This window comes from Pan troglodytes, chromosome 3 (genome assembly GCF_028858775.2).
Source record: "Pan troglodytes isolate AG18354 chromosome 3, NHGRI_mPanTro3-v2.0_pri, whole genome shotgun sequence".
NCBI lineage: Eukaryota > Metazoa > Chordata > Mammalia > Primates > Hominidae > Pan > Pan troglodytes.
The window spans coordinates 77,115,020-77,134,905 of record NC_072401.2 but is presented as its reverse complement, the minus strand read 5'-3'; the positions used below and the strand labels follow the sequence as shown (position 1 = coordinate 77,134,905).

Here is a 19,886-nt window from a genome sequence, read left to right as displayed (position 1 = left end):
ATTTTTAAATTTTTAAAAATTTTTACTTTTTGTAGAGACAGAGTCTTGCTACCTTGCCCAGGCTGGTCTTGAACTCTTGGCCTTAAGTGATCCTCCCACTTTGGCCTCCCAAAGTGCTAGGATTACAGGCATGAGCCACCATGGTTGGCCAATATAGTTGAATAATTGGATAGAAACTTGAAAAATACTCTAAAGGCCTTAAACATTAAAAAAATAGGGAACCATTAGAAAACAACTTTTAAAACAAACTATGAAAGAAAAATTAATTTCTTTCTGCTTTGAAGACCTCGGTAGAAACAGACTGGAATATATATTACAATTTTAAGTATCTGTAAAATACTTACACAATGGAACACACAAAAGCACAATAACAGAATAGGAAGATTTAAAAATCAAGTATGACCAAAAAATTTATCCATCTCCACTTCCATCCTGGACATAGTGTGTCTTGCTTTAACTTCCGAAATAGCTCCTACTCGAATAGGTTTCTCTGCTTTTACCCTTGCCTTCCTAAAAATCCGCACTCCACATGGAAAGCCAAGTAATCCTTTTTAAAGAACTTAATAAGACAGGGTCAACTCTCACACTTAATACTCTCCATTGCATTCCCAGTGCACTAAAATAAAATCCAAATCCCTACTCATGGTTCATAAGGTTTCACATGATCACTCACCTTATGCCAGCCTACTTCAGCCATTGATATGTCCCACCTGAGTCTTTGTACCAGCTGTTTCTTTTCTTTTCTTTTCCTTTCTCTCTGTCTCTCTACCAGTTGTTTCTTTTCTTTTCTCTTTTCTTTTCTTTTCTTTTCCTCTCTCTCTCTCTCTCTCCCTCCCTCCCTCCCTCTCTCTCTCTCTTTCTTTCTTTCGAGATGGTCTCACACTCTTGTTGCCCAGGCTGGAGTGCAATGGCACAATCTTGGCTCACCGCAACCCCCGCCTCCCAGGTTCAAGCGATTCTCCTGCCTTAGCCTCCTGAGTAGCTGGGATTACAGGCATGCACCACCATGCCTGGCTAATTTTTAGTAGATATGGGTTTCTCCATGTTGGTCAGGCTGGTCTCGAACTCCTGACTTCAGGTGATCCGCCCGCCTCGGCCTCCCAAAGTGCTAGGATTACACGCGTGAGCTACCGCACCCAGCCACTTTTTTTTTTCCCCCAAGATGGAGTTTTTTTCTTTCCCCCAGGCTGGAGTGAAATGGCCATCTCAGCTCATTGCAACCTCCGCCCCAGGGGTTGAAGCGATTCTCCTGACTCAGCCTCCCGAGTAGCTGGGATTATAGGTGCCCACCACCATGCCTGGCTAATTTTTTTGTATTTTTAGTAGAGACAGGGTTTCGCCATGTTGGCCAGGCTGGTCTTGAACTCCTGATCTCAGGTCAACCACCCGCCTTGGTCTCCCAAAGTGCTGGGATTACAGGCGTGAGCCACCATGCCCAACCTCTACCAGCAGTTTCTTTTGTCTGGAATGCTCTTCACAATCCCCCATCTTTACAAGACAGGATTCTTCACATGCTTTAGATTCCAGCCTACATAGTTCTTTCTCTGAGAAGCTTTATCTGAGCCCTCAGTTTAAAGTAATAAAAACAAAACAAAACAAAGACTAGAGGCTGGGTGTGGTGGCTCACACCTGTAATCCTAGCACTTTGGGAGGCCGAGGCAGGTGGATCACTCAAGCCCACAAGTTGAAGACTAGACTGGGCAACATGGTGAAACCCTGTCTCTACCCACAAAACTACAAAAATTAGCTGGGCATGGTGGTGCACATCTGTAGTCCCAGCTACTTGGGAGGCTGAGGTGGGAGGATTGCTTGATCCCAGGAGGCAGACATCAGAGTGAGCCATGGTTGCCACTACACTCCAGACTAGGTGACAGAGTGAGACCCTGCCTAAAAACAACAACAAACCTAAAACAAAACCAAAATATATTTCTATATGCCAGGCACTTTCTAACCCTTTACATACAAAACTCAAAATATTCTCACAAGAACCCAATGAGAGAGATTCTATTATCATTCCCATCATATAGCAAGAAAACTGAATCCCAGCAAATTTGGGTAAAAATCTCAGTATACAGCAAGAAAGTAGCTTATAAGCGCCTTTATTTAATTGCTGTGCTCTGCTGCCTGTACAGGTAGCCTTCCAGCTACTCTCAACCATATCACTGTTTTTATTTTCACTATGGCACTTTTCAAAGTGTGATTTTTAAATTTGTGAATTGTTTGTTTCTATTGACAGAATGTCTGTCTTGTTCACTGCTATATGTCCAACACCTAGAACAATGACTAGCACATTGGAAATACTTAATACTCAATTTATACATATATATACACATATATATACACATATATACACATATATATACACATATATACACATATATACACATATATACACATGTATATACATACACATATATATACACATATACATGTATATACACATATATACGTATATATACACATATATACACATATATACACACATATATACACATATATACACATATGTATACACACATATATACACACACATATATACACATATATATACACACACACACATATATATATAGTGTGTTTTTTAGATGGAGTTACACTCTTGTTGCCCAGGCTGGAGTGCAATGGTGCAATCTCGGCTCACTGCAACCTCCTCCAGCGTTCAAGCGATTCTCTCACCTCAGCCTCCCGAGTAGTTGGGATTACAGGTACCCACCACCACGCCCAACTAATTTTTGTATTTTTAGTAGGGACGGGGTTTCATCATGTTGGCCATGCTGGTCTTGAACTCCTGACCTCAGGTGATCCACCCACCTCGGCCTCCCAAAGTGCTGGGATTACAGGCATGAGCCACTGTGCCTGGCCAATTAATATTTTTTGAACGAATGGATGAATAAGTGAAAATTAAGAAATCATTCAACTTGATAAAAATAAAGATTATGAAAGGACCAATTTTATTCCCACTCAAAAGTTCCTACTTTCTTTTAATGCTATGCTGTCTGATGGCTATAGTACCTGCTATCCCTCATTTATTCTAGAGAGGAAAGATAAAATACCAGGTAATGCACCATGCCATTAAGGGACTACAGTATTTCTTCAGATTGGGAAGCCTCCCAAAGGTAATATTTAAACTGAGACCTTAGTGACAATAACTCAAGCCATGTGAAGATGGACACAGGGGAAGTATTCCAGGCAGAGGAACAGCTATAACAAAAGTCTCAAGATAAGAACAAACATGGGAAATCGAAGTATCTGATCATATATGGGTTTATGGGCTGTGTAAAGAGTTTGGATCTATTCTTCAATGATAAGCCCTTGAAGACTTTTCATGTAGGAAGTTATGTGATACTGGTTATGTTTTCTTCTTTTCTTTCTTTTTCTTCTTTCTTTTTTTTTTTTGACTGGGTCTCACTCTGTCGCCCAGGCTGGAGTACAGTGGCGTGATCTTGGCTCACTGCAACCTCTGCCTCTGGGTTCAAGCAATTCTCCTGACTCAGCCTCCTGAGTAGTTGGGACTACAGGCGACCACCACACCCGGCTAATTTTTGTAATTTTTTTTTTTTTTTGAGACGGTGTCTCGCTCTGTCACCCAGGCTGGAGTGCAGTGGCACGATCTCGGCTCACTGCAACCTCCGCCTCACGGGTTCAAGCAATTCTCCTGCCTCAGCCTCCTGAGTAGCTGGGACTACAGGTGTGTGCCACCACACCCAGCTAATTTTTTGTATTTTTAGTAGAGACAGGTTTCACTGTGTTAGCCAGGATTGTCTTGATCTCCTGACCTTGTGATCCACCCCCCTTGGCCTCCCAAATTTCTGGGATTACAGGCATGAGTCACATGTCTGGCCCTCATTTTTGTATTTTTTTGTAGAGTCGGGGTTTCTCCATGTTGGCCAGGCTGGTCTTCAACTCCTGACCTCAAGTGATCCGCCCACCTTGGCCTCCCAAAATGCTGGGATTACAGGCATGAGCCACTGCGCCTGGCCAAGTGATATTGGTTATGTTTTCTAAAGTCCCCATTTGCCTAAAGCACAAAGAATAGATTTTTAGGGGGATAAGATTAAACACAGTAGGTTTCCGAAGTGGCTAGAGGAAGTGGTGGTTTAAAGTGGGGTAATGCTGATAGATTATTCTGATTGTGTTGTGGAAATTGAGTTGAAGGAGCTTGCTGGTTGATTGGATGTGTTGGAAAAAAGGGAAAGAAAGGAATAGTGAAAGACCACCTGAGTTTTGGCATGAGCAACTGGGTGGAATAGTGTCATTATTCATTGAGATAAGGAAAACTGAAGAATAAGTCTGGGGGAGGGAGCTGAAAGTGAAGTTTGTTCATGCTAAGGTTGAGATGCCTCTTCAGCATCCAAGGGGAGATGACAGATAAGTACAAAGAGACATGAGTTTGGAGTTGAGTAGAGAAATCCAGGTTTCAGATACAGATTTGGGAATCATTGCTGGAGACTCAAGAGAGCCAATTGTGTAGTTCCTGTTTAAGGGCTGGTAGGCTTGAGACCCAGAAGGAGCTGAAGGCAAGGGGGAAAGGTCAAATTCACAGGCAGTCAAGCAGGAAGAATTCTCTTCCTCAGGGGAGGGTCAGCCCTCTTATTCTCTTTAGGCCTTCAGCTGATTGGATAAGGCCCACTCAACATTAGGCAGATAAATCTGCTTTACTCGGTATTCCCATTTAAGTGTTAATTTCGTCCCAAAACACTTCTACAGAAACACTCAGAATACTGTTTAATCAAATATCTAGGTGCTCTGTAGCCCAGTAAAGTTGACACAAAAATTAAGCATCACACTGTGATTCAGGGAAGGTGTTTGGAAAGAGGGAGTGGCCAACCATTAAGATTGGCACTGCACGATGTGTTAAGAAGTTTATAGACCATTTGTTTGGCAAAAGGGTTTTTTGAATATCTTTGTAGAAATTATTAGGAAGACAGAAGGTATGAAAGGGCAGAGTATTTCCTTAAGATACATTTCCTGTGAAATTACTCTGCCAATGAAAATGAAATTTTAAATATCCTATTATACATGGTACATTTGCTTCAACCTTTCTGAAGGATAGTTTAATACAGAAAAAAAACTCATTAAAAAAGGCAACTAGGTTTAACATACATAAACTATATATGTATATATTTACACATCTGTTTAATTTGAGGATGTAAAATACTATTACTTTTTAAAGCTTTTTACTCTGAATTATATATTAAAAAAAAAAAATAGTGCAGAGAGATTCCACGTAGCCTTCACCCAAATTCTCCCAAGTGGAAGTCACTATAGCATAAAAACAAAACTAGAAAATTGACATTGAGCTGTGTGTGCCAATATTACATCATTCTGTGTCATTTTGTCATGTGTAAATTCATGGAATCATCACAACTCAGATACAGAATTATTATGTCACCACAAAGATCTCACTCAAAAAGTATTATGTCCTAAGGCTTTCGTTTGGAAAACAGAAAAAAAAATCATCCACATTTCCTCCCAAACAATTATTTTTATTGCATATATTCCCTCACAGTTGTAATTACTGAATATCATAATATTTTCTTAACAGCAAATGCACATTTTCTTCACCTTTGACTTTGTACACCTCTAGGTTTTGAAAGCAAATCGACCCATGCTGCAGGATTATCGCAGGGTTGTTGCCACCCCTGAAATATTCCTTGTGGTAGTACTGATTGCTGGTTAAGATGGCTACATTTAAATACTCATCTTCTGAAGCTTTCTGTGGAGAAATTAAAAAACATATATCTTGTATAAACTCATAGATAACAATCAAAAGAATAAAAAGTATTTGTTCTTCAGTAGTCCATCTGTGTAACTATCATTAGAATTGTATGAGGAGCCTAGCCCAATTACTTTTCATGATTTAAGTGAATTTAGCATTTTCTTGTTGCTTGTACTTTGTATGTAGATTCTCTAGATGCCAATAATGATGGGTTAACTTTTAAAGAAGTGAATATATATACACATATGTGTATACCTATATATAAATTGAGGAGATGACTTAACTTTTGAAAACGATGTCTTGACTGAATACTGCAAAGCTAAAGACAAAAAAGCAAATGCTGTATTCTAATTGGTTGCTTTGTTTCTCATAAAGGGACAGGTTAGCAATTATGTAACTATGTTATGTAACTAGTTTACACATATAGTAGAGTTTAACAAATAAGCAAATAAATCTTAGCTAATAGGAGACAGGTTTCTCAGCAACAGAAAAGTTACAAATAAGCAAGGGGTAAGGTGAGGCTAGAATGAATCCTGTGGTGCTGAGAGTTGGGGATATCAATATAAACTCGTTTATTTCAATAAACTGTAGGTATAGATGTATAGGTATCTGTGTATACATACAAACATTTCCTAGCTGTGTCCACTGACGGGGCCTACACAGTGATAACCTAGTAGCAGTAGCAATGAGCACATCTTGTGCCCAGATCTTGGTTTCTAAAACCATTTTTCAGTACAGGGAACAATGGTTTATTGGGGAAAAAAAATCACTGATTCTAGGGCTGGGCAGGAAAAATAAAAGATGAGCTTGCAGCATATTGGAGCACTGGAGAGTAAGGAAGTGCTGAAAAAAAAAATAAGGCCAAACAAACAAAAAACACATAGGGAGAGGCATGTCAAAAGGAAACAGGAACAAATTTTCCAAGAGTTCTCAAAGGCCAAAGCTGCAACACTTTGAGCAACAGTATGATAGTACTGGATTACAACCTAAAGAACAATGTATATATCCATGAGTCCACACTGATAAAAAATATTGGATAACAATTTTCCTTAAGTAAGCTTCTAATTAATAAATGTATCAGGAAATAGGAAGGTGAAACATCTGGTGAGCCTTTGAGCTGGCTAATAAATGTTTTTGCCAACCAACCTATTTTGTGTTCCTTCTGATGCATAACAATGGAAAGAGGATTTTTTTCCCCTATGAGTTTTGAAAATCAGAAATACCTTTGTGTCCATCACCAGTAATGTTGAAACTATTTTCTATAACTTGTCATGCTCTACAAACCTTACTTTAATCAAATATTGTGCAGCTTAACACACCTCAAAATCAGTCATGCTATTTGATGAAACTTTATCCTTTTAATAAGACATTTTCTAACATTCCAATGACTGCCCCTTTATTTCATATTTTCTCTTCACTTTGTATTCGTACTTGACATTGTGAAATGAGGACCAGGCCAGGTGCGGTGGCTCACACCTGTAATCCCAGCACTTTGGGAGTCCAAGGCGGGTGGATCACCTGAGGTTGGGAGTTCGAGACCAGCCTGACCAGCATGGAGAAACCCTGTCTGTACTAAAAATACAAAAAATTACGTGGGCATGGTGGTGCGTGCCTGTAATCCCTGCTACTCAGGAGGCTGAGGCAGGAGGATCACTTGAACCCAGCAGGCGGAGGTTGCAATGAGCTGAGATTGCGCCACTGCACTCCAGCCTGGGCAACATGAGTGAAACTCCGTCAAAAAAAAGGAATGAGAGAAAGAGAGAAAGAGAGAGAGAAAGAAAGAAAGGAAGGAAGGAAAGAAAGAAAGAGAGAGAGAAAGAAAGGAAAGGAAAGAAAGAAAGAAAGAAAGAAAGAAAGAAAGAAAGAAAGAAAGAAAGAAAGAAACCAAGTACCACAAATACCCAATACTGAAAGTTGCATTATCTTTTAATGGCTTCTCTAGTTTCAATGCATATTGCATAACAAACACAGGAAGTCCTATATCTTTCAGCTCAAGGAGGCTTTCTCTTGTGTCCTATATTGCTGAAAGTTTTTCTTACCTTCTTTTGTGTGTGTGTGGGTGTGTTTTGTGCTTTTTGGGGGTTTTTTTTGAAACAGAGTTTCGCTCTTGTTGCCTAGGCTGGAATGCAATGGCATGATCTTGGCTCACCACAATCTCCACCTATTGGGTTCAAGTGATTCTCTTGCCTCAGCCTCCCGAGTAGCTGGGATTACAGGCATGCACCAGCAGGCCTGGCTAATTTTTTTTTTTTTTTTTTTTTTTTTTTAGTAGAGATGGGGTTTCTCCTCGTTGGTCAGGCTGGTCTCCAACTCCTGACCTCAGGTCATCTGCCTGCCTTGGCTTCCCATAGTGCTGGGATTACAGGCATAAGCCACTGCACCCAGCCTACCTTCTTTTGATATCAACATTACTATGAACAACAAACCCATCTATAAGGGTTCTATTGTTCCAGAGTATGAGTTTTCTTTTCTTTATCTTTTTGAGACAGAAGCTCACCCCATCACCCAGGCTGGAGTGCAGTGGCACAATCTTGGCTCACAGCAGCCTCAACCTCCCAGCCTCAAGTGATGCTCCCACCTCAGCCTCCTGGGTAGCTGGGACTATAGGCACATGCCACCACACCTGGCTAATTTTTTTGTAGAGACAGGGTTTCACCAGGTTGCCCAGGCTGATTTCCAACTTCTGGGCTCAAGCGATCCACCTGCCTCAGCCTCGCAAAGTGCTGGAATTACAGGCATGAGCCACCACACCCAGTCTGTGCTTTTTTTTTTTTTTTTTTTTGCCACAGAATCTCGCTCTGTTGCCAGGCTGGAATACAGTGGTGCGATCTCAGCTCACCGCAACCTCTGCTTCCTGGGTTCAAGCGATCCTCCTGCCTCAGCCTCCTGAGTGGCTGGGACTACAGGTGCCTGCCACCATGCCCAGCTAATTTTTGTACTTTTGGTAGAGATGGGGTTTCACCATGTTGGCCAGGATGGTCTTGATCTCTTGACCTCGTGATCTGCCCGCCTTGGCCTCCCAAAGTGCTGGGATTACAGGCGTGAGCCACCGTGCCCAGCCATCCATGTTTTCTTAATGTAACTTGAAATGATTATTCTGTTAATAAATTATCAATCTGCTATGTTCATAAATTTGTTTATGTGCAACCTTAAAAAGGAGGTGAGAATCTCACAGTCCATTCCTCTTACATGTGAATCACTTTCAATTGTGAATGGCTTTTCCTGTTTTATTTGCAAATACATACACATATACATATCATTTCCCCTTTTTAAAAATAAAAAGTAACATACAAGGCTGGGTGCAGTGGCTCACACCTATAATCCTAGGACTTTGGGAGGTTGAGGTGGGCGGATCATGAGGTCAGGAGACTGAGATCATCCTGGCTAACACGGTGAAACCCCGTCTCTACTAAAAACACAAAAAATTAGTCAGGTGTGGTGGCAGGCGCCTGTAGTCCCAGCTGCTCGGGAGGCTGAGGCAGGAGAATGGCATGAACCCAAGGGGGCAGAGGTTGCAGTGAGCCGAGATTGAGCCACTGCACTCCAGCCTGGGTGAAAGGGCCAGACTCTGCCTCAAAAAAAAAAAAAAAAAAAAAAAGAGTAACATACTAGGTACGCTGTTCTGCATCTTGCTATTTTTCAGTAATAGTATAATCTTTAGCAAGCTATCCACCCTTTGAGTTGATTAATCTGTAAAATATGAACACCGAGAGGATTAACTAGAAAGATGCATGTAAGGAACTCACCAGAGGACTGGGCAGAGTGAAGCATTTGATATAATAGACGCCACCTCAACACTCCCTACATCCTACTTCCACCTGCGGCCCATTTCATAAGATGGCTAAAATGCATATCAGACTAATATTCCATTAGACCACTAAAATGCCCATGGGAAGTCAGGAAAGCTCAGATCATACCAGCCTAAATTATTTGTGGCTTTCTCCCTAAAGTAAGTTTTCAGTCAATTCTGATGACTACCCAATATTTATTCTTTGAGACAAATTTAAGGACATAGTTTTGTGTATGTGTACATTGGATTCTTCTACCTTCAACCAAAATCAAGGGAACAAAATTCCCTTATCTATTCAAACACACTCTTTGGTCTATCCAGAAGCCTACAAAGTGCTGTTGGGAGAAACTATCCTGCCCCCAACTTAGTTCCAGTGTTTGGGGGCTTGCAAATTAACAGATCAATAGAAAAAACATTTATTATATATGCATGCAGGAACACTATAAAGAGTAGCTCTCTGAACAGCAAGGGGTAAGGGTTTACAGATCAGCTTCATGGTGTGTGTCTTAAGGCTTCAGAATGAAACTACAAAAAGTTCTGATAAGGCTTATTTGCAATACCTTGGGAGGTCCTAGTGCTAAGTGCCCTTATAAGAGGAACACTCAGAGGAGGGTTTTGGCAGCTGAATTCTCGGTAAGACCTGCTTTACTCATCAAAGTTTAGCTAAGGCTTTTTGTCTGCAGCTGCTCTTTATTCAGATATTCTCAAAGTAGACTTGTGTCATATTGATGGGTTGTTAGTCCCTTCATTGCCCTATTTGAAACTTGACATGAAGTTTCACTGACAAGGAGCTGTGCTGATTGCTGTGGAGATAAGGCTAGGTTCAGAGGTTGGGAGTTAAGGGATCTGTGAGATTTGCGAAAGACACGAACATAGATTAAAACAAAGATGAATAAGCAGAAAAGAACAATTAAAAGCACATAGCCCCATGATCTGAACCAGTCTCCCACTTTTGCAAATATGCCTTGCCAATCAAGTAACGGTACATTCTTCAGGTTCTCGGATGCTTCGTGGAGACGCTGTATATTAGACTTTATTTCTTCCGAATAATTTATATAGAGGCAACACTGTTTGCCAACAGTTCCACAAGCCGTTTGTCGTTGGGTGGTCGGTATATCCAAGACATGATCCTTTCGGGATGCAGAGGCTAAACTGCTAACTTTTGATTGGTGTGCTTCCAAGGTCTGCTTAGTGGCACTGAATTCCTGTTCCATTGCTTTGGAAATGTTTAGAATTGCCTTTTCTAAATCATAAGTTCCCAAACTTGGAAAAAGGGCCCTTATTGTTGAATTGTCCTTGGGGTTGCAATACAGAGGTGGATTGTCTGTGTCTCCTTGGGTGCATCTATGGGGTGTTACTTTATGAATGAAGGATCTCAGGTTTGTAATTTGGCTAGCATTTAAGGTGAGGTATCTGGTGAGGGAAGGTACAAGATACCCAAGTCCACATCGCCCAGACCATTTAGGTGGAAACCCTTTGTACACCCCATTGCCGCACAAAAAAAAGAGGCCAGAGTTGTTCACAGACAAGGTCAGATTGGAACCTGTGAGCCACCAGCTGGGGGCCCGGTGTCCATCATGACCTTTGTCATTAGTTATGTTGGCATCTGCACATCTCCATTTCCCATGTGCCTCTGTCAGGCCATAAGAGCAAAATAGGTTGCGAAATAGCTGGTACAGAAGGCCTTTGGTTTGGTTTTGGCAGCTATAGAGACAGGTGTCATTACCTGACCAGGTCAATCCAGAATTTCGATCTACCCATTTGTAGTCTTGGGTATTGGGCAGACCAATCAAGGGAACAGCTGAGCTGTTCCAGGTCCGGTTTGTGCAACCTGCAAACCAGGAACATTGTCTAGTGCCTAGGCAAACACTTGTATCATCATCATCGTTCCTGGATTCATTTGTAACATCTATAGAGGGCATGAAGGTGCCATCTGTAGAATCAAACCATAGTATTTGATTACAGTATTGTTTAGGTATATTACCTAGGAAGGGTCCACTGCCATTTTTATTTTCTACGCAAAGAGAAAAATTTCCCTCCAATAACCTTACTTGAGCAAAGGATAGACCTTGAGCTTCCATGGAGGCTTCCCAGTGCCAAGTCACTTTACGATAGGAGGAAGTAGAGTGATTCTGTACTTCTGCTTGTGGATACCACATCCTTTCATACATCCATTGTCCAGAATAGGTCCACCAGGTGCTTGCACTGGCAGGAACAAAAACTAGTTCGGGTTGTTCTGCATTATCTAGATGTTCACATAACCAGCAATTAGACTGATTAGTCAAGATAGATAGTGTCCGGAAAACTGGAGCAAGCAGGTGCTGAGGTTGTACTAGAATTGTCAAAAAAGCAGTAAGGGTTAGTTGAAGCAGGGCATAGTTTGAAAGGGAGCCCATAGTGGAGGAACAGAGGGAGAACAGGCTAGATTAAGGCAAGCAAACTCCAGACAATGGAGATTCAATGAAAGGGGAGGGTTTTGTTTAAATTTCTAAGTCAGAGAATTTTCCAGGTTGAGGAGGGAAGATGTTTCAGCTAGGTGGAGATGGAGACGAAGTTCTTGGTCTGAGATACTGAGTAAAGCTGTCTACTTCATCTGCTCATGGAGCCTGTGAGTAGGTGCCGAAATTCCTCAATTTGAGGTAACCCATAGGCTTGGCCTTCCAGTTGTCATGTGATGATCTCAACCTAGCTTCCTGTGGCTTGTACAAATTCAGGAATTTTATTTTGATGACTATGTAGGTGGTTAGCAGTACTTCATAAGGTCTCTTCTTTTTCCAGGGAGGTTACAATACATCTTTTCTTCTAAAAACTTTCAGATATATTTGATCACCTGGTTAAAAAGATGGCAGGGTCTGTTAGTGAAAGCCACACATTTTTACCTGTTGAAAATATGCTCCAAGTATACTAATTATTGTATATAATTAGTCACAGTTTTGAATTGTTCACTGAAGTCCCCACAATGCACATTCAATCTATGAAAGTTTTAGAGATGCCAGTAGGCACAGAGTAGCCAAAAACGATTTCAAAAGCAGTCAGTCCTCCTATTTGGAGTATTCCAGACCTTTTTTGTTTGTTTCTTATTTTTTGTAGCGATGGGGGTCTCACTTTGTTGCCCAGGCTGGTCTGGAACCCCTGGCCTCAACTGATCATCCTGTCTCAGCCTCCCAAAGTATTGGGATTACAGCCATGAGCCACCATACCGGTCAGTATTCCAGATCTTTATAAGGACCAAGGGTAATGCTTCTGGCCGTCTGAGTCCAGTTTATTGACAGATTTTTTCCTAGAGTTCATTTTATGTTTAGATTTTTATGTTTCACTTGCCTTGAGGATTGAGTATAGTAGGGGGTATACAATTTTAATGAATATCCAAGAGTTTTGCAAGTAACTGATTTAATTCTGCTGTAAAGTGAGTTCCTTTATCTGATTCAATTCATAAAGGAATGCCAAAACAAGAAATAATCTCAGTTGTTAGTTTCTTTTCCACTGTTATGGCCTTAGCACATCTAGTTGGATAGCACAGTCCATCCATTAAACATGCAGTGAGAACAGTCTAAGGCTGGAGACAAATCTATAAAGTCCATTTAGAGTACCATAAAAGGCAGTGTGGGTCTTGGAAGACTCTTTGCAGTATGCTTACCATCTCTAGAGTCTTGGTGAGATTTACAAGTACTGCACTGGGAAATAATTTGATCAGAAATGCTATGGATGCCAAGAGCCAACTGTCTTTTGGCTCTTTTTGGCTCTTTTGATCATCCTATCCACACATATGTAAATACCTTAAAATTTTCTGTATACTAATTATGTTCTGACGTTTGGAAAACCTTTCCAGCTGAGGGCCGGGCACGGTGGGACACACCTGTAATCCCAGCACTTTGGGAGGCTGAGACGGATGGATCACTTGAGGCCAGGGGTTCAAGAACAGCCTGGCCAACACGGCGAAACCCCACCTCTACTAAAAATATAAAAATTAGCTGGGCATGGTGGTGTGCGCCTGTGGTCCCAGCTACTCGGGAGACTGAGGGAGGAGAATCGCTTGAACCCAGGAGGCGGAGATTCCAGTGACCCAAGATCACGCCACTGCACTCCAGGCTGGGTGACAGAGTGAGACTCTGTCTAAAAAACAAAACCAAAAACAAACAAACAAAAAACCTTTCCAGCTGAGGAGAGACTACCTTTCTTAGGGACTAGCCAATTCTCAGAGATAACAAGGGGCCAACCAGGAGCATGTCTTTGATATACAAACTAATCAATCCAGAGCCATACCTCCTCTATCTGGCCCTTACACACATGTAAGCAATTATTTGTCTGCCTTAATCATCCCAGGGCCAAGTGCTATGCAACTAGGGGACAACCTCTACAATTTGAAATCCATTGAAATTATTCAAACTAGCCAATCCTAAGCTGTTCACCCTGCCCTGCCTCTTCTTTCCCATGGAGGTTAACATATACATCCCTGGCCTTGAGTGAAATGAAATGACCCAGGCCACAAGCACATGACCAGTGGGACTGGAGGGTTCCTTGGTGCATTTGTCACCAAGGCCCGAATCTGGCTCTCTTAACAGAAAGGCAATTGACACCCATGGGCTCACTTAGCAAAACAGCTGCTTCTAATGGGGATTGCAGACTTAAAGAAACTGAGATGCAGCCGGGCACAGTGGCTCACGCCTGTAATCCCAACACTTTGGGAGGCCAAGGCGGGCGGATCACCTGAGGTTGGGAGGTCGAGACCAGCCTGACCAACATGGAGAAATCCCGTCTCTACTAAAAATATAAAATTAGCCAGGCGTGGCAGCATATGCCTGTAATCCCAGCTACTCGGGAGGCTGAGGCAGGAGAATGGCACGAACCTGGGAGGTGGAGGTTGCAGTGAGCTGAGATTGTGCCATTGCACTCCAGCCTGGGCAACAAGAGGGAAACTCCATCTCAAAAAAGAAACTAAGATTCATGAGCTGTGGACCAGGGAGCAGTGCAGGGAGTAGTAGCAAACCCTGTAAAAAAAAAAAAAATCTTAAATCACCCTTTCTTGTGCCCCTTTTAAGGTTGACACAGTGCATTAAGCAGAAGGGTTAAGTAAGTCTCCATAAAACCCAGAGAAAAGAATGTAAAGCTCCTCTTTGGAGGAGCTAGACTCCTGTCCGGAGTCACAGCTGAACAAATTCCTTACAGTTTAAGCACATTTGTGATATTTTTGCATATCACATATGATGCATTCAAACTTAACCTTAGCTTTGACAGTGCATAAAAACCAAGTGTTGGTATTTGACACTGTAAGCAGTAATGGCCCAGCAGAATAGTATAGACTGCTTTCACCTGAGAACATCTGAAGACTGGCTGACTCTGGTCATAATGCCTCCCAGAACCAGATTTCAATGGGTACGGACATTTGAACTGTTACCTACTTAGGCCATGGAATGTCTCAAGTTACTCTAACTCACCCGCAAAGGCCTTGCGTCACTTGCGTTCCTCCTGATCTCGAAGGCAGGTGTGCACACTTAGCAGCTGGCTGTTGCTACCAATGGATTCCCAGTTGTGCTGCCTTTGCCTAACCTCTACATGCTCTCCCAGGCATAACCACAGAAACCTTCACTGAGATATTGAAATTAGCATTAACCACCCCACACACCTGTTTTTATTTACTCAGTTTTGACAAGCCTTTCCGTGTATATTGCTGTGAAAACAATGAGATAGCTGTAGGTATTCTAGGACAACTTTCTTCCTCTCAGGTAAGTTGCATAGCATATTTTTTTTTCTTTTTTTTTCCTTAGAAACAGGGTCTCACTCTGTTGCCCAAGCTGGAATGCAGTGGTGCAGGCATGGCTCACTGCAGCATCGAACGCCTGGGCTCAAGAGATCCTCCCGCCTCAGTCTCCCCTGTAGCTGGGACTACAGGCATGCACCACCATACCTGGCTTCTTTTTTAAAAAAAATTATTTTTAATAGGGACAAGGTCTGGCCATGTTGCCCAGGGTGGTCTCAAACTTCTAAGCTCAAGTGTTCCTCTCATCTTGGCATCCCAAAGTGCTAGTATTATAGGTGTGAGCCACCATGCCCGGCCTCATAGCATATTTTTCATGTCAGTTGGATCCCATGGTATCAGGCATGCTCCTATGCCTATGTAGTGACCTCAGCTGCCATCCTAATTGACAAAGCCATTAACCTTACAATAGGTTCTCTTATTTACCTTTGTTTCCCATTCTGTGTCAACTCTTACAGTTCCATAAAAGAGTGCCTTTCTACTTGACAGACCAACCCCTCCTCATCTTGCAACTCTGTAATGCTCTAAACCTGTACCTCTCCCTGATGGAGAACCCCACTGCACATCACATGATTGCCTTACAGTCACAGAGTTGGCTTCTAAACCACAAGAAGACCTCTTAAGATACTCCCTTGAGCCATCCACACTTACTCTGGGCCGGGTGTGGTGGCTCACACCTGTAATCCCAGCACTTTGGGAGGCCGAGGTAGGGCAGATCACCTGACGTCAGGAGTTTGAGACCAGCCTGGCCAACATGGTGAAATCCCATCTCTACTAAAAAATACAAAAATTAGCCAGCGTGGTGGCTTGTGCATGTCTTCCCAGCTACTCGGGGGATCACTTGAACCCAGGAGGTGGAGGTTGCAGTGAGCCGAGATGGCAGCCTGGGCGACAGAGCGAGGCTCTGTCTTAAACAAACAAACAAAAACAGACTTACTCTATCCTGTGACAACTCTTATAAGCAAAATTCTCAGAAAGATAATAACCAGCTATGACATAGTGAGCTTGTACACTGGCAAAAGAGAAAACGTACACTACTTACACTGACTAGGTATACCCTGGGACTCTGCCATGTCCTTGGCAGTTTGGAAGCCCCATAGATGATGATGATGATGATTTGAGACGGAATTCTTCTTCTTATTATTAATTGAGATGGAATCTCACTCTGTTGCTCGGGCTGGAGTGCAGTGGTGCGATCTCCGCTCACCACAACCTCTGCATCCCAGGTTCAAGCAATTCTCCTGCCTCAGCCTCCCGGCTAGCTGGAATTACAGGCATGCACCACCACACCTGGCTAATTTTTGAATTTTTAGTAGAGATGGGGTTTCACCATGTTGGCCAGGTAGGTCTCGAACTCCTGACCTCAGGCAATCCGCCCACCTCGGCCTCCCAAAGTGTTGGGATCACCGGAGTGAGCCACTGCGCCCTACCCCCCCATAGATTCTCGACCTCAGCATATACTCCCATCACCAATGGGCATATAATTGTTATCCTATTACAGGCTATTTATTTTCCTACATAAATTATTATTGTTCATTGCGCAACACTTAGGAAACTGATAGAGTATCTTTATGGAATTGTAGGGCTGAGAAAGCTGCTAAATGGGCAGGCAAAAATGGACTCCCTGTCTCTCCTCCACCCAGCTTGCGACCCTCCTCTTATCTCTGACTCACGTTCATTGTCGGGCAAATGCCCCACAACCTAAAACAGACATGGCTACCAAAGGGGGCCAAGCAGTTATGCGATGGATTAGACATGGGACCAAATGGACTTCTTTAGCCACTGTGCTCACAAAGGGGAGACATAGGAGAAGCTCAGGAAAAAATAAAGCGTTATACTCACAAGTCCTAAAGACAGGAACCATGCCAACCATACAGGGCCACATGGGAAAGACACCAGGATGGTCAACAGGCAGAAGATCATCGTGAGGGAAAGGTTCAGAGCACAGCCTCTATTGCCTTCCTGTTAAGCGGGCAGGATTCAGACACCAGGAACCCTCCGGTCCCACTGGCCACGTGCTCAGGGCTGGGTAATTTCCTCCCGCTCAAGGGTAGGGACATACCTGCGCTTAAAACTGAGGCTGCCGCACCTCCGCAGACGTAGACAACGAATTCCTGGAGCCCAAGGTCGGCCGGGGTTGGGTTCCTGTCGCCGCACGCGTGGCCCGCCCGAAACCCGCTACAAAGTAGCGGCGTGTCTGCCCTAGGGAGGCAAAGCGCAAACTTGTTACCGCGCCGGGACCTGCCCCGGGATTCTCCCAGCGGCTCCGCAGGACGCAGCGCCTGTGCCTCGCGCGGCCCTGGGACTGGCACGGCCGTCCGCCCCCTGGGCCGCCGAGGGCTGCTTTACCCCTCCGTTCTGGCCGCGGGCAGCAGAGGAGCTCGGGGCGGGCAAAGCTCGAGGGGACACGGGGCGAGCCCAGACCCTGCCTGGGAGCCCTCCCCGCCGGAGACCAAAGGGCAGAAACGCACTCACAGCGCAACTCCGAGGGATAAACTGGCCGACGATCGCCGCCAGGCCAGAAGACCAAGAAGAAGGCGCGCGGCGGGAACTGAAGTGAGCGGGGACACACGAGGGCTGGGAAGATCCTGGGTTGGGGCGGGGCGGGGCACCGCAGAGCGGACAGCCGGATTCAGGCACCAGGAACCCACCGGTCCCACTGGCCAGGTGCTCCGAGCTGGGTAATTTTCTCCCGCTCAAGACTAGGAACATACCTGCGCTTTCGGCGCGGGGAAGACTCTGGGCGAGGGCGGGGCTGGGAGGAGGGCCGCGGGGCAGGCAGCCAATCCCAGGAAACTTCGGGACGAGGGCAGGACGGGGGCTGGACGGGCCCAGCCATTGGCCACCTGTGTCCACTGCCTGCCTAGGTCTGGCTTCCTAGGTCTGGCGGGTGAGACACAAGGCGAGCCTGCACGAAGCATCCTTCGAACCTCAGGTACCCTGGGCAGGAGAATCGGCTTCTTCAGGCATCCTGCTGGGCCTTGGCCCTCGTCGATCTGGTTCTCTCAGCCCCTCGGTTTCTCCCCTGGGGAGACTTCGCGATTACCCTCTCCTCCCCTTGGCGCCTAGGCTCTCAGTCACGCGACCGCCTAGAGCCCTGAGCTGCTATTTATGCCGCGTTTTTATTCACTTAGGTATTCAGCACGCCTTCATCAGGTGTGTACTCTGTGCCAGGCAATCTTCTAATCCTTAAATGGACGAAACAAAGGCCTCCCTTGGACTGACATTTTTAATGGAGAATAAAAACCCATAATGAAATATAAAAATATTAACGTTATAAGAGCTAAGGGAAAAAAATGTGTTACAACTTGAAAATACAAAAATAGCAAATCATCTTTCTCTGTGGACGAATGAAACCCCTCTGATTCTAAGAAGCAAAGAAACAAAACTCATCATGACTGGTGTTCTGTACTCTTTGGAAAATACGTTTTACTGTAGAAATGACTAAATGCGATGAAAGACTCTTTACCAGAAGCAGTGGCTGGTTGGCGGCGCCTGTACGCCTGAGGAGCACCCTATTTGTGTCCATGTTTGATAAAGCAGAAGAGACCTAAAGAGACAAGGGGCGGCCGGGCGCGGTGGCTCACTCCTGTAATCCCAGCACTTTGGGAGGCCGAGGCGGGCAGATCATCTGAGATCGGGAGTTCGAGACCAGCCTGACCAACATGGAGAAACCCCGTCTATACTAAAAATACAAAATTAACCGGTTATAGTGGCGCATGCCTGTAATGCCAGCTACTCGGGAGGCTGAGGCAGGAAAATCGCTTGAGGCAGAGGTTGCGGTGAACCGAGACTGCGCTATTGCACTCCAGCCTGGGCAACAAGAGCCAAACTCTGTCTCAAAAACAAACAAACAAACAAACAAACAAACAAACAAACCACAAGGGCCATCGCTCTGGCGCGTGGGACATGTGGTCCGCAGTTGGGATACTAACTGTTGTATGGATGGGGGAGTGGTCCTCAAACCCTGGAGCTTCTCAGTCCCTGCCTCTTTCAACCTCTAAATGGGCCCACTGCTTTTCCCTTCCCACTGTTCTGCCGGCTGGAGCACCCCCAGCACCAGCAGCGCGGCTCCCACCCCTCTGGTCTGGGCTCTGCCAGCCCCACGGGTCTAAGCTCTCCCCAGGTCATTATTTTTTGTCTCCTCTTTCTTCATTGAGGTCCTCTCTCTGTCATTTGCTCTTTTGCCTGGCTCAAGACATGGGTTTAAACACTGTTTATACTACCCCTTGCTAATGTTGACTCACTACCCCATATCTTTTTCTTTTTTCTTTTTTTTTCCAAGTAGCACTCTTTGAGATGTCTTTTTTTTTTTTGATGTTTCTTTACACGTTGTTTTTACATGCATTACAGTGTGATGAACATATCCATCCACTGAAATAACATTATTCTCAACTACGCAAAAGCAAGCAATACTCTTAGAAGAATCCTTTCTGCATATGTCTTTAGACACTTTTACATTCATAACACTGGTCACCAACCCATTTCTATGTTTAAGTAACTTGACTTTTTCTCCTTCTCCCTTTCTCTACCAATTAAATTCACATTTTATTTTACCCCAAGCTACTTTTACCTAGTACAGTGTCTATGTTTTTCACTGTAAGATTGAGTAAGGCCAGAGA

General features: G+C 44.0%; 1 protein-coding gene and 1 non-coding gene across 4 annotated transcripts; one reads left to right on the top strand and one right to left on the bottom strand.

Annotated features, from left to right (window-relative positions):
* Positions 1-9,909: 9,909 nt before the first annotated feature.
* ERVMER34-1 (endogenous retrovirus group MER34 member 1, envelope) lies at positions 9,910-18,036 on the bottom strand. Of its 3 annotated transcripts, XM_016951744.4 has the most exons (4): positions 17,740-18,000; positions 17,327-17,466; positions 17,107-17,226; positions 9,910-12,339 (listed from the first exon to the last, which is right to left on the bottom strand). In XM_016951744.4, exon 4 carries the CDS (start codon positions 11,903-11,905, stop codon positions 10,214-10,216), a length of 1,692 nt encoding a protein of 563 aa, XP_016807233.1. In that variant the 5' UTR covers positions 11,906-12,339; positions 17,107-17,226; positions 17,327-17,466; positions 17,740-18,000; the 3' UTR covers positions 9,910-10,213. The 3 variants fall into 3 exon arrangements, with proteins under 3 accessions (XP_016807233.1, XP_054539109.1, XP_016807232.1); XM_054683134.2 differs by lacking the exon at positions 17,107-17,226 and having other exon boundaries at positions 17,979-18,036; XM_016951743.3 differs by lacking the exon at positions 17,107-17,226 and having other exon boundaries at positions 17,740-18,005.
* Positions 14,536-14,658, top strand: LOC112209115 (small nucleolar RNA SNORA26). The gene has a single exon (XR_002943782.1). It is a non-coding gene; the product is annotated as a small nucleolar RNA SNORA26 (small nucleolar RNA).
* Positions 18,037-19,886: the final 1,850 nt, after the last annotated feature.